We start from the raw sequence: 21580 nt of genomic DNA, 5'->3' as shown, positions 1-21580 counted from the left end.
GTATTAACTTGGACCACATTAGATTGCAGGTGTTCAGCCATTTTTGATATATAAAATGGCAGTTTTATATATAGTTTAGTATGTCTGCCTCAGTGGTCGATGGTGGAATAAAAAGTGCAAAAGGAAGAATAGGAACCTACAGCAGGCCAGAAAGCAGAGCGGGGCCAGACTGTGGCCAGCCTCACAGTTCACCAGCAAGGAGTTCGAACCTGATACTGTGGACAACAGGGAACTGTACGAGGTTTTAAAAGAGGTGCAATCTGAATCTTGTTTTCTTCCCTTAAAGTGTGGATGGATGATAGTATGCGCTATCCCATAAAGTTGTTTTGAAGATGAGGAAACCCATCCTGACACGTGGCATGAGGGTAAAGCATATGAAATAAGTGCTCAAAAAATATTAGTTGTGTAGTGTAGCTTCAATGAACTAGGCTAGGCTTTTGTTCTGCCAGGATACCTGTGTACCTGAGGTACACAAATGGGGAATAACGGTGGAGAACAAGTATCCTGTTAAGATATTCCGAATAATGACAAAAGCTACTATTTATTGAACACGAATAGGCCAAATGAATTGTATTAAGGGTTTGCCGCTCCTGATCTTGGGAGAGGGGATATACCCACTGAACTTACCAAGTCCCTCCCCTGAGCTACCTAATAGTGCCTCCCTCCAAACAAGAGCTCTTCCAGGCATTCCGTTAGCAAATGCTTTGAGTTCTCACGATATGCTTAAACAAGAGAGGTTCCAGCAGTGTCAGTGGAGAGGAACATGAGACTGGAGGAGCCAGGCATTGGAGGTTAAGTACGCTGGGAGCATGTAGATACCTTTTCCAGTAGTGCATTGCCTACAAGAAGCAAGAGACATGTGATGGTGGCTGGAAGGTGTAGGGGGTGTTTTTGTTTTGTCTTTTTCGTTGGGAGATGCCAACATATGTCTAGGCTGTAAGGAATGAACCTGTGGCTAGGGAAAACAGGAAGCAGAGAGGGGATTAATTACAGGAGCCAAGATCAAGTCCGCAGAGAGGCACGGATCTGGAGCGTGGGAGGAGCTGGCTTTAAATATGAGGATTAATTGGGTCCTCCCGGTATTACACCAAATCACTGGTTGGGATCATGCAACATGAGGTTAAAGAAAAACGTAGTTCCCTAGCTGGAGCATTCGTGGCTAACACCCCACCTTACACGCCCCTAAGAAGGCCTTTGCACATGCGTGGTGCGCGCACGTCGCGTCGACTCGGGCGCTCTCGCGAGAAGAGCCGTGCAGGCCGAAAATATGGCGCCTCCCAGCCCCCGAGAATCCAAGGCCCCGTCGGCGACGAGCGCAGCCAAGTCCGACGAGGAGATGGTGCTGCCGGGCTTTCCGGACGCAGACAGCTTCGTGAAGGTGAGTTCCCGGGGCCTCCGAGACACCGGGAGCCGCCCGCGACCGGCCGGAAGCAGGCCCAGGACCTTTTGGCAGCCGTCCGCCCGGCAGCGCGCGCACCGCTCAGGAGCCCCGGGGTTGGGGTCGAGGCGCAGCTGCCCGCGCCCGGCACAGTCTCACTTGATCCTCCAGGGGCGGGGCCTCGCACGCGGGCACTGAGGGTCGCCCCGCATCCCAGGGCCCCCCGTGTTCCCCGAGTCGAGCCCGTGCAGCCCTGAGTGTGGAGAGTCCTCTCCACACTGGGAAGGGCTTCTTTGTAGCGTTGATGCCCCAGCTCTCGCGACCTCAACCCCTGCGCAGGCCCGACCTACCCAACCAAGTGCAGAGGAGCTCGCTCGGTTCCTTTATGTTTCCCATCCCTCCCTGCATCCTCCCCTCCCGCGGCCGAGGTGGCGCCTCTTCCCTCTCCCGTAGTGTCTGTCCTACATAATCCCCCAAATTGGGTTTTAGTGCCACCTGTTAAAGCTGCTACCGAATCTCTTTCCTGTAGGTACCATAGAACGTTTATCAATGCCACGTCAAAGGAACACAGGGTTCATTTAAATTTTTTGTGTATTGTAGGTTCAATATATACAAACATAAAATTAAGTTTAAACACCTCATGCGTAGCTCTTAAAAACCATGAAACTAAAAAAACTTGTAAGTTTGCACTACACATTTCCAAAATTCCACTCATATATCTAATTTATCATTTGCAGATGCTATTATTTATCTATCTCTGAATAGCTTCTTGACCACTAGCCATGGTCCTGATTGGGTGCATTCATGCTATAAGCTACCATGTACCCCACCATAACTCAAATTCCCACCTTCTTTCTCTGTTCTTGGAAAACTTCTATTACACAACTCACAGTGAAGTCATTTGGCTTTCACGTGACCAACCATCTTTTATCTAGGACAGCCACTTCAGATTTTTTCTAATTACCACATAACAATTTATTTAGAGAGCTACTTACTTGACACTGACCGAACCATAAACATAAGTCCAGTTGTGGGCGGTAGGCATTATCAGTGGGTCAGCCAAAGGATCTAGAACATTCTTATATTGTTTTTAGGTGATGCTTACCCAAATGAAAACACAAAATAAATTCCTGTAGAAAACTGATGGATCTGAATTTGAGTAGTAATAATGATAGCACTTGTAGCGAGCACTATTCAAAGTGATTTAATAGCTCATTTAATCCTCTCAACAACTATGTAGGGTAGGCACTTTTGTAATGCTGTTTTTTCAGAAAAGAAAACTAAGGTCCAAGTAAATGAAATAACTTGCCCAAGATCACAGTTAATAGGTAGCAGAGCCAAGATTCAAACCCAGGCCGTTTGAATATTAGTCATTTTATCTATGTATTTGTTCTTCCTCCCCCCACGCTCCCAAGTAGCTCCAGAACGTGGTTTCGTGTTTACCATTGTATCCTCAGAGCCAGTGCTAAAATTGGCATTAAATGAATATTCGTGAGATTGGATATCTTCACTATCTAGCAAAATGTATTATATATAGTAGACGTTGAAAAAAATAGTTGCTGGATGAATGGGGAATACATGTTCAAAACATGCTCATTTTCTGGTTTTGACAGTTTGCTCTTGGGTCCGTGGTGGCAGTCACCAAGGCATCTGGGGGCCTGCCACAGTTTGGCGACGAGTATGATTTTTATCGAAGTTTTCCTGGCTTCCAGGCATTTTGTGAAACACAGGGAGATAGGTTGCTTCAGTGGTAAGTATTGTATATTGTTTTCTCATGTTGAAAGAAATAAATATAAAGAAGTAGATAATTTTTCCTGAAATTTGTTTTTTCTTACCATAATTTTCAGTGCTATAAAGAGCTATGGAATATAAAAATGAGACAATGGATTTTCATTAGGGAGACATTACTTGGTAAATTTTGAGTTTAACTTTTAAAATATATCGACTTTTACACCTATAGATAATGAATCTTTTTGGGTTAATATAGAACTTGAAAACCTAGTCTAAGATTCTCTCACACAGCTTGTGGAGTCACAAATCTTAGCTTTCTAAGAAGTGTGTTAGGACAGACAGTACACAAACTTGGATTTTGTTTAGCTGTTGCAAGACAATTAGGGAATGTTTTAGATTTCATGTTAAAACAGTGAATGCAAAATACATTATTTATGTAGTATTATATATTTTTTAGAACTCGAAGGAAGCGTTGAGGTAATTTTTTTTCACTCCTCCGCTTAACAGATGAGCCTTAGCGAGATTTAGTGAATTGCCCAAGGCCACTCAATGATTTTGGCGAAGGGTCCATGTTTTATTAGTTTGATCATAAAGTATTGCAGTCTTAGCCAAGCCCTTCGAGCCTTCTCCCATGCAGAGTCTTAGCCATGCCTTTTGAGCCTGCTCCCAGATTGTAAACAATGAATAAAAGTATACAAACTCATGCTGGTTTTCCTGTCCTTAGCATGAGCAGGGTGATGCAATACCATGGGTGTCGGAGCAACATTAAGGATCGAAAAAAAGTGACCGAACTGGAGGACAAGTTTGATTTACTAGTTGATACCAATGATGTTATTCTGGAAAGAGTGGTGAGTACTTCGCCTTACTCTTCAGATAGCTAACAAAGGAAGAGCTTTGGTACTATTAAAATATGAAAAAGAAACCCAAGTGCCTTAGGAAATGAAAAGGCAATTTTATGTTTCTTGCATGTAACACATTCCTCTTTTCTGATAGTTGGCTTCTTTTTCCCCAAATAACAGTTATCTTCAGCTATATCATTTGAAAATATCACTGCCCAGTGGAATCCCATTTTTTTTAAATACCTATTATAAATCTGCCTGCAAGAGAAGAGGCTTCTGAATATAGAGCCCAACCAAAATTTAGTCAATGGTTACTGTTATTCACAATCTGCTAAACAACCCAGCTCTCATGCAGACCATTCCTTCTAGCTTACTGTCTATTTATGCCTAATTCTACAGCAGAACATTATTTACAGACTTACAGTGAGATCATCCAGAACAAACACTCAGCCATGTGTCAGTCCTGCAGGTGTTTAAATCATGCTCTCCTGTCCCATGAAGTCATCTCTTTCAAGGGTGAATGCCCACAGATCTTTCAGTGATTTCTTATATTTTATAATTTCAAGGCCTGCCATGCTGCTGTTTGACACCTGGGTGCACGTCTATTAGTGCTGCCCAAACTGATAACTCCACATCTGCTTCTACATTCCAAAGTAGATCAGGACACCCTTTGTTCTCATTCTAAATGCCATCTTTCTATGTTTAATATATGCAGTCTAGGGTCTTTTTAATTTTGTTGAGCAACATCACACTATTAAATCAGTTTTGAATTTTCAGCCCAATCAAGAAGTATAAAGAGAGTTGAATAAAGCTTAGGAGTAGCTGATAACTTCCCTATATTTTATTAGCTACCATTATACTTATGTATCTTCACATGTAATTCTCTGAAAATATTTCTTTAAAATTGTAGGTAATTAACTTTGTTAACCCTGAAAGGAAGATACTAAACTAATATCTCTTCCACTCTTAGGGTATTTTACTGGACGAAGCATCAGGCGTGAATAAGAATCAGCAGCCTGTCCTGCCTGCAGGATTGCAGGTCCCCAAAACCATAGTATCCAGTTGGAACCGTAAGGTGAGAGCTCCTTTTTAGATTCACTAGACCAGGGGGCCCCAACCACCAGGCCATGGACCAATCCCAGTCCATGGCCTCTTAGGAACCAGGCCACACAGCAGGAAGTGAACAGCGGGCCAGTGCAGGAAGCTTCATCTGTATTTGCAGCTGCTCCCCAGCGCCAGCATCACCCCCTCAGCTCCGCCTCAGATCCTCAGGCATTAAATTCTCATAGGAGCACTGGTCCCTGGTGCCAAAAAGGTTCGGGACCGCTGCACTAGAGCTTTTAATGTCAGCTTTTGCCCATACTAAAATTTGCATTTCTATTCTAAATTTTTGGACACGGACCTTGCCACTGCCTAATTCATTCTCATAAAAAAACACAACCTAATTACACCTTCTTCTCTATGTTGCACCCCCCAGTCTCACACACATACATTCTTAAATGAATGGCTCTTAGAATGTTCTCATCTTCTTGGAAGGCATAAATTGGAATTTTATTTTTCTAATTCATCAAGTTGCTATATTATAAAGTATTCCTTGTATTTGTTCATCAATAGGCAGGAGAATATAGCAAGAAATCAAAATCTGAAACTTTCCGGCTGCTTCATGCAAAAAACATCATCCGACCTCAGCTTAAATTTCGGGAGAAGATCGATAATTCCAACACGCCGTTTCTTCCTAAAATCTTTATCAAGCCCAATGCTCAGAAACCCCTCCCCCAGGGTGAGTACCACAGCTCTGCCTAACAGAAACAAACTGGGGAGGAGCTCTCCCTCCCACCTCCCTTTCTTCGAGGGAGCCAGTTAGCCTCCATAACTACACAAGATGTGAACGTGTTTGCCTCTTTTGTGATGGTGTTTTTGTCACTGCTTGGGTCTCCAGCACTGTCTAAAGAAAGGCGGGACCGTCCGCAAGACCGTCCTGAGGACTTGGATGTCCCCCCTGCGCTGGCGGATTTCATCCATCAGCAGAGGACCCAGCAGGTGGAGCAGGACATGTAAGTGTTTGCCAGTCTGAACTGTATGCCAGGGAAATACGTTTTACAATATTTTACATATCACACAAAGAATTGAGGTGATTTCTCCTTATCCTAACATGGATCTTATCATAAAACCTCCTGTGTACTCACAGAGAGCCTACACAACCATCATCTTCCGTGACCCTCAGTGCAGACCGGAAAGGTCGCAGTTGTCCTTGTCCCCATTGTGAAGATGTGATAACAGAATTAGAGCTGCTGGCTTCCCACAGAACTAGACCTTTAACCCCAACTTTTCTTCAAATTATTCTTCCGCTGTACCACACTGCCTTTCTTGTTAGGTGGGGACTCAAACAGTAAGGGAACGCTCACTAATGAATTCAGTAAGGAAAGGCATTTTCCACTGGCGGTATAAGCATTTTGGAAAAACTTAACTTAAAATAGACAAAAGGACTTTGCCCTCAGTATAAAGAGAAGAGGCCATGAAAACCTCGTTAGCGTTGGTCTTTTCCTCCCCTGCAGCCCGTCCGTCAGACTCCTTCAGCCCAGCTCTGCACTGCGAGCTGCAGGCTGAGTGCTAAGGAGAAAAAGGTGGCGAGAGGCAACGCTGCCCTCAAGGAGCCCGTAGACTCGCCATTTTCATACAAGCCTATGATGGAGGAACAGGAAAAAAATACATCATTTGATATGTGGCCATATTTGTCACATCCTCTCACTTTACAGATCTGTTATTCCAGACCACAAGGAATTATATATTCATATTTTTGTATCATCCACAACACCAAACATTGTTTTGCAAATAAGTGCTCAAATCTTTATAAATGAGCACATTTTTAATTATCGTACTTAAAAGGTAAGCATCACCTGATTTTTTTTTGGTGGACTTGAATTGTCGTTGAAATAGTAATGCTTTTTATACAGAGAAAATATGTTCACAATAATCTTTTCTCATTCGTTTTTACAAATTGGATTAAAGCAGTTTTTCCTCAAATCACGGAATTAAGCAAAACGATTTTTCTTTTTGTTTTATTCATTCAGGTTTGCACATCCTTATCAGTATGAACTAGATCACTTCACTCCACCGGATTCAGTCCTTCAAAAGCCACAACCGCAGGTTCGTACCCAAACCCAGCTTAGTTTATAGGTGGTGTTGAGTAGCCCAGGAAGAGTCAAATAACTAGATTAGTCGATGTAATTTTGGCTTTCCTTAAATATCTGTAAAATAATGGGTTGCAACTTTGGGTCATTTTTTGAACTGATAATTCATTTTGTACTTTAGTGAAAGGTGATTCTTAACATTCCTCTCTTTGTCTACCTATACTTTTGCAATCCAGTTATATCGACCTGTAGGAGAAACACCCTGCCATTTTGTATCCTCTCTGGATGAACTAGTGGAACTCAACGAAAAACTCTTGAATTGCCAAGAATTTGCTGTGGACTTGGAGGTAACTTACAAATGACCGCATGTGAAATTTTTACATTTTCTGTGAGTTCACCTACTCGACTTTTCAAAATCAGCAGAGGAGGAAAGCCTAATAAAATCTGTTTCCTCGTCTCCCTTCTTTTACGTGTGTTAGCACCACTCCTACAGGAGCTTCCTGGGACTGACCTGCCTGATGCAGATTTCCACCCGCACGGAAGACTTCATCGTTGACACCCTGGAGCTTCGCAGTGACATGTACATTCTCAACGAGAGCCTCACAGACCCAGCTATTGTTAAGGTCAGCCAGCCGTTTTTCAGCTCTTGCATGCGAGTGCAAGATTTAACTGCGTTTCAGTTTACTGTTTCATTATTTCAACATAGACCCAATAAAGTTGCGAGGCATCGTTGTAATTTCCTACACTGGGGTACCACACGCTAAACTGCTGTTAGAACAGCTAAGACTTAGCTCATTACCAGCCAGAAAAAAAAAATTTTAAATCATTTTAATGACTACTGCAATGAGCCCGTGCCATCAAGATTGTTTGAACTTAATGACTGCCCTGGAAGCTAGTAGAGCTGCTTTCTTAGAATGATTGGCTGTTAGCAGACTTTAAGAGTGTGCAATTAGGAGTATAGAAGGCTGGGCCCAAATTATAAGAAGCATTTAGACTGAGACCATCTTAATCTTTCTCCTGGCTTCTAATTCCAATGTTCTGATAACCTAGAGGCAGAGTTCCTTCGAGAGCACAAGTGGCCTCACACGCGTTACACTGCGTGATTCTGGTATTGTTTTCAGGTCTTCCATGGTGCCGACTCAGACATAGAATGGCTACAGAAAGACTTCGGGCTGTACGTCGTGAACATGTTTGATACACACCAGGCAGCACGCCTTCTTAACCTGGGCAGGCACTCTCTCGATCATCTGCTGAAACTCTACTGCAACGTGGAGTCGAACAAGCAGTATCAGCTGGCCGACTGGAGAATACGGTCAGTTTGCTCTTGACAGGGAAGTGCGGATGGCAGAAGGAGGCATGGTGCTCATTAACCTCGTCCATGGAGACCTCTATTCAGCCCGTAACGGCTTTTCTCCAGCTGTTTTCAGTGACATAACGTGAAACTGGAAGTTTTAGTGTGATGGTGTGGAGTGTGTGGGGCTGATTCTGTCACACTCTGTTTCGTAGAATAGCGGTTGAAAGAGACGTGCCATGTTAGTATTTGTCCGTGTCAGTCTCTTGTTTGAATCTCGGATCTCCCTAGTATATTTGCCTGTATGTGTATGAGATGATCTCCTGTGAGCGTGAGAGGATCCTAAGGTACGTAGTTGATTTAACCTTATAATAAGCATTAACTACAGTGTAAGACTGTAACAGAGTCCTCCACACTTTCTGGAATTCTTGCTCAGCTTGATCATATGGCTAGCTTCCTCCCGCAGGTTGTGGCCCTTATGCAAAGAAGCCATTAAGCTTTTCTCTAATTCTGCATGTCAGAATTTCCAATGAGAATCTAACAAAGCCCAAATATAAGATGAAAATTTACAAAATCTAAAAATTAATACCTGTTATTTAACCTTTGCCATGTGCCACACACCAAGCTAAGGGCCTTAGGGACATTGCCCTGTGCGATCCTCACAACAGCCCATGAGGCGCTTTTCCATTTCTTTACGGGTAAGGAAAGGGAGCTCAGAAAGCGCAAGTGCCCTGTCCAAGGACAGATATATCTGGAGCCAGGATTCCAACTCGGGATGAGGGAGCTCTTCCTTTACACCATCATCCTGCCGCGCTTCCTGCCCAGCTGTGAAACAATGGCTCGTCATGTTAAAATGCAGGAAAGGTCGATGGAGCTATTGCATTGGCTCTGAAAGAACCTTTGATTTCAAAAGGAGCCAAGCAAGACTTAGCACACACAGAGCAGACAAATTAAATTGCCACTCCTAGGGAAAATCAGTGAAACAATTTCCTCTGTTGCTATTCTAGGCCTCTGCCCGAGGAGATGCTCAACTACGCCCGGGATGACACCCATTACTTGCTTTACATCTATGATAAAATGAGGCTGGAGCTGTGGGAGCGAGGCAACGGGCAGCCCGTTCAGCTGCAGGTGGTGTGGCAGCGGAGCAGGGACATCTGCCTCAAGGTAACACCTCGCCCGCCGCACAAACCCGGACGCGCTCTTCACTTCTGATTAGATCTCAGTTCCTTCCTTTGCTCTTTACATTTACCAAAAGAACCAGATGTTTCGAAGCGCTTTGGGCACAGTTTTGATTCACACTAAGTCTCGAATGTTTCGTAACATTTTGCAGAAGTTCATCAAACCTATCTTCACTGACGAGTCCTACCTGGAACTGTACAGGAAACAGAAAAAGCATCTCAACACCCAGCAGCTGACAGCCTTTCAGCTGCTGTTTGCCTGGAGGGATAAAACCGCTCGGAGGGAAGATGAAAGTTACGGGTAAGGGACCAGCAATTCTTTCCACTTTTCTTAGAATGAGAAGGTCTGCTAACAGGGAAATAATGGACTTTTTTCTTTTTGCCATGAAAGTCGGTTACGTTTTTCCCCTGGGTTATAGCATGTAATGGGACTTGCCGGCTAAATTTAATGTGATCCCATTGTGTGTTTTATTCCAGATATGTACTGCCAAACCACATGATGCTAAAGATAGCGGAAGAACTCCCGAAGTGAGTCTGAGCACTGATTAATATGTCCCGACTTTCTCAGTAGGGAAATGTTGACCTTCCAAATCAAGCTTCTTTGATTGTTCTTACCTCAAAGCTCGTTACCCAGAGAAGATGAGCGCTCCAAGGAAGTCCAAGTCCAAGGAATTCAGAATTTCTGCCCTCGGGCTGCCATTTCAGAGCTTAAATTTCTGAACTGGCACCTTTTCAATGGTCATGCCCTCTATTGACTCCCGCGTGAGTTTCTGAGCCTATGGCATTGGCTTCCACTTTCAGAAGAATGTGTCAGATTCTCTCATCTGTACTATCTTCTAACCTAAGGCCTTTCTTGATTTTAAATGTTTTATGATCTTAATTGAAGTATAAGCACAGAATAAAAATTCATAATATTCTGTTCACCACCACATTGCAAAATGGCAGATCAGCAGAGCTGTGGTCCTTCTTTCCAGCTTGTCCCGTTAGCTGGAGCCCATCAAAGCCTGGTGTGGCATGGAGTACGTGTGGAAGCCGCTGCCCCGGGCTGCCCTGGAGTGAATGTGTTTCCTTAGTTTTCACCTTGGCCGAGGCACTCTGCCTTTACCTGCTCATTGTTCTTATCTGGAAGCCTTTGAGGGCGTGTTTGTGACTGATGAGTTGAATATGTTCTTACTTGTCTTCAGGGAACCTCAGGGTATCATAGCCTGCTGTAACCCCGTACCGCCTCTTGTACGGCAGCAGATCAATGAGATGCACCTTCTAATCCAGCAAGCTCGCGAGATGCCCCTGCTGAAGGTAAGAAGCTTTCCTGCCAAAAGCAGGCCTGTTCTATCTACCTGTGAGCATCTTACTCCCTGACTCCTTGTAGTCTCATTTGTACGTGATCTGGTCTTCATTCTAAGAAACCCCAAGGAAATAATAGGTGTTAGGAAATCCAGCGTGTGTGTCATCTTTATGATAGTCAAAAACTAAAGCTTATCCTTACTTTATGACTTTATTTTTGATAACCCAACAGCAAGAAATGTCTAGTGACAGGCTGGTTAGCTGTTGTCTGGAGGCCATTATCTTGATGCAGTAAAATGGAGTGGGGATCTCGGTGCAGGGAGCTCATCCCGGAGCCTGGCAGGGGTCCAGATGCAAAGTGATAGTGCCCTGATGAGTGTGGCGGTCACAGAAATGGAAAGGAAAGGACAGGTACAAGAAGGATAAGCGAAAGAAAAGATTGATGGTACTTAGTAACAGAAGGTGAAAACGGCTACCATATCTTTTTTGAGCGCTGTGTTAAGGACGTAGAGGTGTTTTCTCTGAGTGGCAAGTGGATTCGGAGTTAATGGAAGTTGAGTCAAAGATGACTCACTCCAAATATAAAGCCTGGTGACTAGGAAAATACGAGAACCTCGGGGAGAAATGGGGAGTTCAGAAAGAGCTAATTCTGTGAAGGAGATACTGAAGTTTAGACAAATTTAGGTGAAAGCAGGAAGTCCAGCCAAAAATACGATGCGTGCCCGATGCTCCAGGGTGCACCTCCGCGCACGCGCTCGCGTTGGTGTGCGTTCAGGGGGATCTGCAGGTGTCGCTTTGTTTTGTTGGGAGTTTTTAAGGTGTCGCCTGAGTTGCGGTGGCACTATGGTAAATTGTGTTTGTAATTTTTTGAAAGACTATTGATTCAGGAAGACTTAAAATCAGCCCCCTTGAAGTAATGAAGAAGAGTGAGGATAAATACATGTACAGTCTTCACGTTAAAACTTGTCTTAGCTCCACAGTTTGTCCAATGAAGAGAAACAGTGGTTACTAGAGAAGTCTTTGTCAGGCTCTTTGGAATCCTTCTCTATTGTGCCGAGGCGCGATAAAGGGTTTTATTCTTCAATTCAACAAATAATTATTGAGCACTCAGTAATTATAGTGCCAGGCACTCAATGGGATGGAGGGATGAAGAAAATCTCTGGGCTCTTGAAAAACAGTCTAGTGAAGGGACATAGTCTGTGCCGAAGGAAAAAATATGTGTGTGTCATTAAGTTCAGGCCACTTTCCTCAAATTCTTTTTGTTTTTCTTCTTTAGTCAGAAGTTGCAGCTGGAGTGAAGAAGAGCGGACCACTGCCCAGTCCCGAGGTAGAGCGAGGCATCTGCCGTCTCTCCTTTTGGGAAGATAACAGTCCCAGCGGGAACGAAGCCCCCTCCCTGTCGGAGGCCAGCCGAGGGCTGCAGGCGGAAAGCTACTGCCTGCTTCCAGGTTTTTCACTGTGGTCTATTGGTTTCTTCTTGATGCAGAGATTGGAGAATGTTCTCTTTGGACCTCATGACTGCTCCCACGCCCCTTCAGATGGCTGTCCTGTCATCCCAACCAATGGCAGCGGTGAGGCCCTGGGGATCCTGGCGAGGCTGGGAAGGTGCCTGGGACTTGGTCCAGGAGGCTCTGACCGTGCTGACTTCCATTCCTCTAGGGCCCGCGCCAGCGCAGAAACAGACAGGCCTCTTCCCTGGAGGAGGAGAGGAGGAGGAGGCCCTGCTGGACACCAAATGCCTTATTGCTACTGCTGTCATCACATTGTTTAATGTGAGTAACGTGGCAGCGTCGGTGAAATGATGTAACCTGCAGAGGTTTATGGGGTTTTCATGCCTGGAGGGTTGCATCTACCCTTGGGGCTCATGCCAAAAAAAGTAAAACCCAGCAGCAGTGGGGATCAGCACGGAGACAGGTTGGCAAGGTGGTTTGCAGCTCTGGACAGGAGAGTCTGTGAGAGGTGGGCGGAGGATTCACTCGGGAGCTCCTTGTGAAGAAACCTTCAAGGAAGAGTTGACCTTTTAGCACTCATTACTGCCCGGCAGGGAGGAGGGCCTGGGCTACCATGGTAACAAGCAGGACTTTTCCCACACAGCCACCTGGTTCCCAGGAGGGATGGAGTGAGCGCTCTGTAATGAACTGCAGTGCAAGCCGCGTGTCCCTTCCTGCTAACACCAGCCAATCTACGTGTGCTTTGGATGAAGGAGAGAAAGCTTTGAAAAGTATTTCTCTACACTACAGCTCATTAAAGGAAGTGAAGAGCAGGATATGCGGGCGCTAGTTAAGTGGGTGGGAACTCATTTCCCATTCCAGAAAGAGCCTGAGTGTAGCAGTGACCCCATTTAGTCTGGAGACCCCGTGTGGCCAGCCGAGGCCTGGCCGTGTTGCGGGAATACACATTGGTTGTGACAGCTTTTCCCAGCCTGTCGTACACCGCAGGCTTCTCGTTGCTGCCAGTGACTTAGACTACAGGTCCTTTGCAAAAGGAAGACGGGGTGCATTTGTTGGTCAGGATTCATGAATCCTGAGACGACCAGGAGTGAAAGGAAAGTACAGATAAAACTCTGAATACCGCAAACAACAGACACAGTAGAAAGGAAACATCATAATTTCTAGAAAGAACTAAGAAAGAGAAGCAAGATTACTCTCTGTGTGGACAGAGACAAGCATCAAGCTTAGCAGCTGTTTCAGTGGTGAAGGGCTGGGTGCTTCGGCAGGTTACAGGTGACAGTCCGCAGCGTGCCGTCACTCTAGCATGCTGGGCCAGAGCCAGGACGCTGAAACGCCGCCCGCGAAGTCTACTACCTGCGGGTCAGCTTTCTTTTTCACTTAATTACGTGAAATTAGATTGGGTCTTGTTGCTTCAGTGATTCACGAGGAAAGAAGTCTGGGGGCTTTAGTTGACCAGAGGTAATGAGCCGTCAGGGTGGCGAAGCAGTTAAAATGCGCACGTGCATTTCCAGCCACCTGACCACCAAGCTGCCCGGCTTGGTCTAAAGGAGGCTGCAGGCTCCCTGCGCTGGATGCCGGGGTCGCCCACTTCAGAATGAGCAAAGGGGTGGCACGCGTTTTGCAAATCCAGTTAGAAGCAACCTTCTGTTGCATAATTACATTGATTACCCAGAAAGGTTTGTAATTATAACTTTAAGGTAAGTGTCAGGTTATGACCTCAAGTTCTAGAGCCAGAGACACCTGGGCGCGAATCCTTGTTCGGCCCCTGTTAGCTATAAAGCCCTAGAAGGCTTCCTCGACCTCTGCAAGCCTCAGGATCCTCATCCGTAAGATGCTAAGAGTACTGCATACTTCATAGGTTGTAAGGACACAGACTCATCGATTCACTAAACACGTATCAAACACCCAGGAGAGCGCTATTACAGCCTGTTCTGACATCACACATGGGAGAGGCTTAAAAACATAAGTCATTATTCTCTTGCTTACATCTGAATGTCACAAAATGTTTACAGTTTTAAGTGATCATTTTTTGTTTCTGCAGGAACCTAGTGCTGAAGAAACTGGACAGGGTCTGTTAACGGTTGCACAGAAAAAAGCCCAGAACATAATGGAGTCCTTTGAAAATCCATTTAGGATGGTACGTAATCGTCGTGTATGTTAAGGCTGACAGAACAGGCAGAGATTTCCCCCACTATATGTGTTTTTACCTGGAAAAGAAGCCAGGGGCCCTCAGAGAGAACGCAGTGTGTGTCAGTTGTCCCCCAGTGACCAGGTTGGGGATAGAGGTCAAGGATGAAACCAACAAGAATGCCTCATTTGAGTGAAGTCTGGCCCAGATGCCATTTCTTACCGCATTTAACATGGCTGTTTTCATTTCTCCAGTTTCTGCCTTCGGTAGAACACCATGCTCACATTTCTCAGGCGGCGAAGTTCGATCCATCATCGAAAATCTATGAAGTAAGTGGACTGTCATCCTTGCTAAGAGTGACTTTCTAAGAAAAGGGGACTGCTTAATTTTTTGAACCAGGTTTCTGTTGTAAGCAAGGCCACCCCTGAGAATGAATGCAAAAACACTTTATATATAAGCATTGTTTGCAGAGAGGGACCAGAACTTTAATCTGATTCTTGAAAACATTCGGGAACCTTTTTTAAGAAACAGGTCTTTGTTTTTTTGGTTGATTTTTTTTTTAATTGAGGTTTAATTTAATACAGTAAAGTACAGATATTAAATGTACAGCTTGATGCATTTTTATATATGAATATTTAAAGCTCTTGAAGGTGACAGCGTCAATTTTAAAACACTCTGTTTTGTATTGTTTGGTTTGTTTTTAACAGCATTATGAATAAGAATAAGAAAACACCTTCCCTGGATCCCCATGAGATGTTCCTGGGAGCCAGCGTGTTAATTGTCTGTTAAAAGCCTTCTTCCTCCCTGCAGGAAGTGTCTGCTCTGATCAGATGGGTGGCCTGGCTCCCTCTGCCCACCAGCACTGCTCTTGCGTTAGGCCACGGGAATCCAGTTCAATCCCTGATGGGCTTCAGCCCTGGCGCTGGTGTTTGGCTTGTTTTGAGAAAGGAGGGGCAGGCGGAGGTTTTGCCTCCTGTCCTCTTTCCCCTCCTGGTTGTGCCACATTCAACACCCAGAGCTCCCTTACCATGCTTACGTGACTGTCACCTAGACGTGTTCTAATGCCACAGGTAAACGTGGCGTCAGAAAGAAGCACATCAGACTCGCAGAGTCCTTCCTTGAATCCCAGCTCCATGTCCCCCTGGATGAGCTGTTTAGCTTCTCTGAGCCTGTCTCCTGTCTCTGAAGTGGGGTGATGATAATACCTCTGTGCTAGGATTTTAGAAGGGATCGAATGAGATGTTGGATATGAAAGCATCCGGCCCAGTGCCTCTTGGACCACAGTTGTACTTTGTCCTTCCTAATAAGTACTTTATAAATAAAGCCAGCATGAGATTTTATTTTTTTGTGTGTCATCAGATTTGGAATTATGACTTAGAATGTGTGCAGTTATTAGGTTAGCATGTCCTGCATCACCTCATTAAACAAAAAATAAAAAACATTCCTAGGTGGCTGAGTTTTGGAGTTTTTTTGTTTTGTTTGTTTTCATTATAGATCAGCAACCGTTGGAAGCTGGCAAGCCAGGTACAGGTACAAAAAGAATCTAAAGAAAGTGCCAGGAAGAAGGCAGCTGAGCAAACAGGTAGCATTCACTTCCTTGCAACCTCAGCCAGTCAGTGCGGATGTTGGGGAGGAGCCCTGGTACATCGCGCCGCTTGTTCAGTCGTTCAGCAAACCGCCAGATACAGCAGTGAACAAAACAGACATAGCCCTGCTCTGTGGCGTTTACCTTCTACTGAGGGACAGTGGACAATAAACCGCTTAACGTATGTTGTCAGATGGCAGAGGGCATTGCGCAGACAGAGGTAGGAAGTGCCGAGGGTGGACGGCACGAGGGAGTGTGGCGGCTCTTTCTACCTGGTGGTTAGAGAAGGTGGCCTCTGATCAACGGGACCCCTGGGGGCGGCGTGTTCTGCACGGTGAGGCCTAGGCCCCCAGGCGGTGGCTCGCAGGGCGTGCTCCTGGGTGGCAAGGAGGCCACCGTGGCGAAGCCGAGGGGACGTAGAGGCGAGGCCAGAGGTGAGGAGGGGGAACAGCGGGGCCCGTGGGAAGGACTTTGGAGGCTGCTGCAGTGACAGGCAGCCTCGGAGGCTGTGAGCAGAAGAGGGATGCGAACTGACCGACACTTGGGAAGGGCCGCCCTGGCCACCGTGTGGGGAGGAGTGCAGAGGGCACGGGCGGGAGCCCGGCAGGAGCCAGCGCGGTAATCAGGGGAGAGGCGATGCTGGCTTGCACAGCGTGGTAGCAGGCGGGACTGCATGTACCCTGTGGTAACACCAGCAGCATGTGACGACATGTTAGGTGCGGTGTGTGAGAGGAAGGGAGGACCTGTGGGTGCAAGAAGGTTTTGTCCTGACGAACTAGAAAGATGGGGTTGCCATCCGAGACTGAGACTACACAGGGGGAGCCGGCTCGAGGCAGAAGAGGCTTTGGTTCTGGCCCTTGACATGTTGAGATTTTCGTTAAACATCCTCAGATGTCAAATGGGCCATTGGCTGTGTGGGTTTGGGTTCTCGGGGGAGGAGCGGGTACGGGGAGGGTGCCATTGAGAGCAGCCGCCCTTCAGGCTGGGGGGTGAGGCGGAACCAGCCCAGGAGGCCGAGGAGCCCGCAGTGCGCTCAGCGGCTACCACGGCAGACGGGGCGGCCGGGGGAGGACAGAGCCTTGGCGGCTGCGGTCAGCGGCACACAGACAGTTCTCTCTCTTGCAGCTGCCCGGGACCAGGCCAACGAAGAGTACAAAGCGACAGCAAAGCAGGCCGTGTCTGTCCGACAGCAAGCTGCCGTACGTGCTGGCTTTTCTGCTCTTCCTTTTAAGAAACGAGATGCACCTGGTTATTGTCAGGATTTTCCTCAGCTGTCGGGAGGGCTCGCCCGCGCCTCAGACGCGGTCGGGCGCGTTCAGGGTGGTGTGGCCGTGGACTTACTGTGCGTCAGATTATGCTGTTGTCTTTCCGGTTCATTTTAGCCTGTCGGTCAGTGCCTTATTTTCTCTCCAGAAGGTTGACCTTGTAAATCCTCTCAGATGATTCCTTCCACTGTGTTTCTAGTAAATGTATCGTACCATGCAACTAGCAGTAGACAAGGACTGACGCTGTCCCGCGTCCCACTCTGCCCTCGTAAACATTCTCGCCCTGCCTTCCTCAACGGCCCGACGCTTCTCTCCAGCTCGGAACTCGTTCCGCCTGGCACTAGCCCCGCTCAGGCAGCCGGACCCCTAGCAGTGCGCTCGCCCCGGGGGCACGTGGGGTCGTCGCCACTCACGTACCTCTGTGCTTCCTTCCTATGGGCGTGTTGGATCTGCAGCTCGAAAACACCGCCAGGAAGAGAGAGCGAACAGCGAGTGACCCACGGACCGCAGAACAGAAACAAGAGAAGAAACGGCTCAAAATCTCCAAGAAGCCGAAAGACCCAGATCCACCGGAAAAGGAGTTTACCCCTTATGACTACAGCAAGTCGGATTTCAAGGCTTTCGCTGGTGAGGCCAGGTCCAGTGCCCTGTCAGGACCGTCCGGCCACGTCAGGTGGAAGGCTGGAGGGCGAAGGGAGCGTGGCTCAGGCACAGGCACGGCGCTGCCCAGGACGTGGCGCTGACCAAGAATTAGCTGAGCGACAAAGACAAACGGCCGTGGCCGGACGGAAGCCCACTGCCCACCAGCCTGCCCTTGCGCCGCTGCAGCGGCTTAGCAGGGTGGCATCCGTTTCCAGTGGCTCCATCCTTCCTCACAGTAGCTTGTGCCCACGAACATGTTTTCACACAGACATACGTGTGCACGCGCACACGCACGCTAATGAGCTTTGTGGAAAACACACCTGATGCCCATAAAGCTTTGGTTTCTTAGCCGGTGGGAGGCCATCTACTTCGAGGGGCTGCGGTTGGCAGCCCTGACCCGATCGGCCTCCTTGCCAGCATGTCCCTTTGAAGAGAGAGAAGGTAGGGCGGGGTGGGCCGCCCAGTTTTCTCTGCGGTATTGTCGCCTCAAAGCCCAGCCTATCGGCAGCGCTGTCATCCAGCACAGACCAGGCTGCGTTTTCTTCATGTAAAAGAGCCCAGGGCTTTAGCGCCCGCCCGACCTGAGACTAGATCTGTGAGAAATGAGTCGAGTCTTCAGGCTGCCCTTAGCTCCTGGGAACGCGACATGCGAATTTACAGCAGCCAGAAGTCGCTCCTCGTAACCAGGGTAACAAACTGACAGCCCGCGCTTCCTGGGTATTGTGGGCCCAGCCCAGTAATGAGCCCAGGTGTAAGTTAACTCATTTTCATGATCGCCGGCGTCTCTGCTCTTGCCTTTCAGGAAATGGCAAGTCCAGACCCTCCCAGTTTGACCCGAGTAAGCAGACCCCGCCCGGCAAGGTGAGAACTGCACGGGAGAGCGGTGTGCGCGGTGCGAACAGTCCTGCCTCGTCCATTGCCGGGAGACGGGCTGCCCTGGGTCCTCTGTCCGCACGTCTTTTCCGTCACCTCATTTCTTCCCGAGGACAGACAAATGCCCATCAATAAAAAAAAAAAAAAATTTTTTTAAGGAGGCTGTAAAAGCTGCATGTGATTTTAAAGGGAGTTTGTCTGTGTTCGCTCCCGTGGGAATTACAGCCACTGGCCAAAAACACTCCTTTTGTGCCAGCACAGGCCTGCCTCCGCCCCACGTGGTGCCGGTGCAGTCAGCTCCAAACATGGCTGGGAGCCTGGCCCGTGGCGCTCTCCAGTTCTTACAGTAGCTCCTCCTGGCAGCCTCGCCTTCAGAAACACCCAGAAAGGTCCAGTTGCAAGACAACCAAAGCCACACCGGGCTCCAGTGTGGGTGTATTTTCCTATGTATCTTATCGTTTCTTATCTGCTGTGTATTTTTTTTCTCCAGAAATGTTTTGCTGCCAAAAAACTTAAACAATCCATGGGAAGCAAAAGCATGTCTTTTCCAGCGGAGAAGTCAGACAGGTATGCGGTGGAGGGCGTGGCCCCTGAAACTCAGGACCAAATCCCCCTCTGACACTGGGACAGCCGAGGTGGGGCAGGGGGGCGATTGCGGGTGCCACGTACCAGTCGCAGTCACTCCATCCGACATTCCAGTCCTTCTTAGCCCTCTCCACCTGTTACCAGACAGGTCGCCAGGGTCACCTCACAGAAAACAGGTGCGCCGTCTTCCTAGAGGAGCCTGCTTCTGAGGAAGGAGAAAGTAAATCAATAAGCAAATGGGTTGTCTCTCTTAAAGAATATTTTAGTTAAAAGCAAGAAATCGTAACAGCAGGCCCTGAGGTCAGAGGACTCACCCTAGGGTGTGGTGCGACACGCAACCTGCCTTCAGATCTTTGTCACCTGTTGGGCCTCAGGGTACTGCCCCAGCCCACGCTGTGCCTGCCGGGGCGGGGGTTCTGCTCTGCTGCTCTGCTCAGGCCTCCAGGACCAGGAACAAAGCATTGTCCCTCAGTTCTGCGTTATTAAGGTTTACAGCATTTTCTGTACAATTCTGGTGTACGTGCTGCCGAATCCAGCTCCGCAGCATTTTATATACAGGCCAAGAGCAGACATCCAGCCAAAGCGGAAGTAACTTTTGTTTTCACTCTGTCCCTGCAGGGGTTTCAGGCACAACTGGCCAAAGAGATAGTGTTGGAGGAGACCCCTGGGCCCCCCCAGTGGATGGAGGCACCAGACGGTGGTGCTGGTTTTGTACAGACTCATTTCTAAACCATTAAAAGTCGTTCTTCCTGGAAGAAAGCTGCTTCCTGGCTTTTCTTTCGCTGCCACCACGGCGCTGGCGGGAGAGGGCAGATCCCCTTCTGCTCGGGTCGCCCACCCCGCTGTCTGGTAAGTGTGCCCTTGGAGGAGACTGTGATTCCGGAGCGATCCAGAGCCACTCCCCAGGAGGAAGGCAGGACCCCTGGGACCCCGAAAAGGGCGGCATCTGCAAGGCAGGGAGCAGGACGCCCATCTGACTCCACGTCAGGAGAGTCATGGGCCATTTTACTCCCTTCACACGCCTCCAGATGGCGAGGAGGAGCCAAGTGGCAGCGCCTCAGGAGAGGGCTGGTAGGGCTCCTTCCGTCACCTGGAGGGGCTGGTCTCCCGTGCCTCCCTCCCCCTCCCCTCCCCCCATCTCCCTCTTCCTCTTGTTTTTTAATTTCATTTTTCACCATTACGAAAGTCAAAACATGTTCATTGTAGAAAAAAGAGGAAAACAGAAAAACACAAAGAAAAATCATCTGTAATCTTAGCTCATGGAGATAATTTTCAACATTTCTGTGTAATATGTAATTGTGTGTATATATGTGTATAAAATAATAGAATTAAATCACATATTTCACTGTATATATGTGTGTGTGTATAGTTAATTTACAAACTTGGATTTATATTTCTCTTGTTTTTCACCTTTAAAGGTTGATTTTAATCAACCTCCATTATTAACCATTTAGGTTTCCAATTTTGTACATTTCTTACTGCAGCTTTGAATTTCTCATGTAAATTTGCAATCCAATCTCTGATTATTTCTTTAAAATTCCATTCGATTTTCACCCTGAGATGAGCTATTAAATCAAGAAAACACAGAATAATGCCATTATTCTGTGTTTTCACAAATACTTAAACAAGGAACCTATTTTCTTGGAAATGTTTCCCGCAGATGATGAGCGGGCTGACAGTGCCGTACTCTGTGGGCGTCCAGGCCAAATCAGACATCACTCCCGTGGGCGCACAGCTGCGGAGCAGCCCCGCAAGCAGCCTGACCCCAGAACGGGCTGGGTTCATAATTCCTAGGACTAGAACGGTTGAAGCTGACAGAAAAGCCAGACTGTCAATGGTTTAACAAAACAGAGGTTTCCTCTCTCTTCTGTAAATATAGTCTGCCAGAGCTAGTGCGGCAACTCGCAGTCCTGACTCTGGCTTCTGTTTGTTTCTCTACCATCCTCAACTCGAACATAGGGCTTCCGCCTCATGGGCCTGCCCAAGTACCTGCCCAAGCTCCACCCATTGCATTCTCATGCCAGCCAGCGGGAGGGAAGGGAGGAGACGGCACCCAGTCTCCCTTTAAAAGGATACTGCCTATTTCTACTTCCCATCGGCCAGAACTTGGTCACGTGGCCACAGCAAAGTGATAGTGTCCGCGTGCCCAGGTAAAAATCCAGAGTTCCGTTCCAGAGTTTGGAAAGCACAGACATTGAGGCACAAAAAATGGCAGAGTC

General features: G+C 47.3%; 1 protein-coding gene across 2 annotated transcripts; it reads left to right on the top strand.

Moving 5' to 3' along the window:
* The first annotated feature begins 1224 nt into the window (after positions 1–1224).
* EXOSC10 (exosome component 10) lies at positions 1225–20120 on the top strand. 2 transcript variants are annotated; one of them, XM_016149392.2, is made up of 25 exons: positions 1225–1378; positions 2992–3128; positions 3834–3957; positions 4919–5023; positions 5563–5728; positions 5888–6002; positions 7020–7095; positions 7316–7426; positions 7559–7702; positions 8201–8391; positions 9378–9534; positions 9701–9849; positions 10026–10076; positions 10733–10844; positions 12109–12159; positions 12319–12403; positions 12492–12604; positions 14325–14420; positions 14666–14740; positions 15906–15993; positions 17122–17195; positions 17717–17888; positions 18706–18764; positions 19267–19343; positions 19980–20120. In XM_016149392.2, the coding sequence occupies exons 1-25, from the start codon at positions 1268–1270 to the stop codon at positions 20008–20010; spliced, it is 2670 nt and encodes an 889-aa protein (XP_016004878.2). In that variant the 5' UTR covers positions 1225–1267; the 3' UTR covers positions 20011–20120. The 2 variants fall into 2 exon arrangements, with proteins under 2 accessions (XP_016004878.2, XP_016004879.1); XM_016149393.2 differs by lacking the exons at positions 15906–15993; positions 17122–17195; positions 17717–17888; ... (1 more) ...; positions 19267–19343; positions 19980–20120 and adding an exon at positions 15119–15862.
* The last annotated feature ends 1460 nt before the right edge of the window (positions 20121–21580 follow it).

The sequence above is a fragment of the Rousettus aegyptiacus genome, unplaced genomic scaffold (genome assembly GCF_014176215.1).
Source record: "Rousettus aegyptiacus isolate mRouAeg1 unplaced genomic scaffold, mRouAeg1.p scaffold_m13_p_1, whole genome shotgun sequence".
In the NCBI taxonomy this organism is placed as follows: Eukaryota; Metazoa; Chordata; class Mammalia; order Chiroptera; family Pteropodidae; genus Rousettus; species Rousettus aegyptiacus.
The sequence above is the reverse complement of the archived record's forward strand: the minus strand, read 5'-3'. Positions and strand labels throughout refer to the sequence as shown.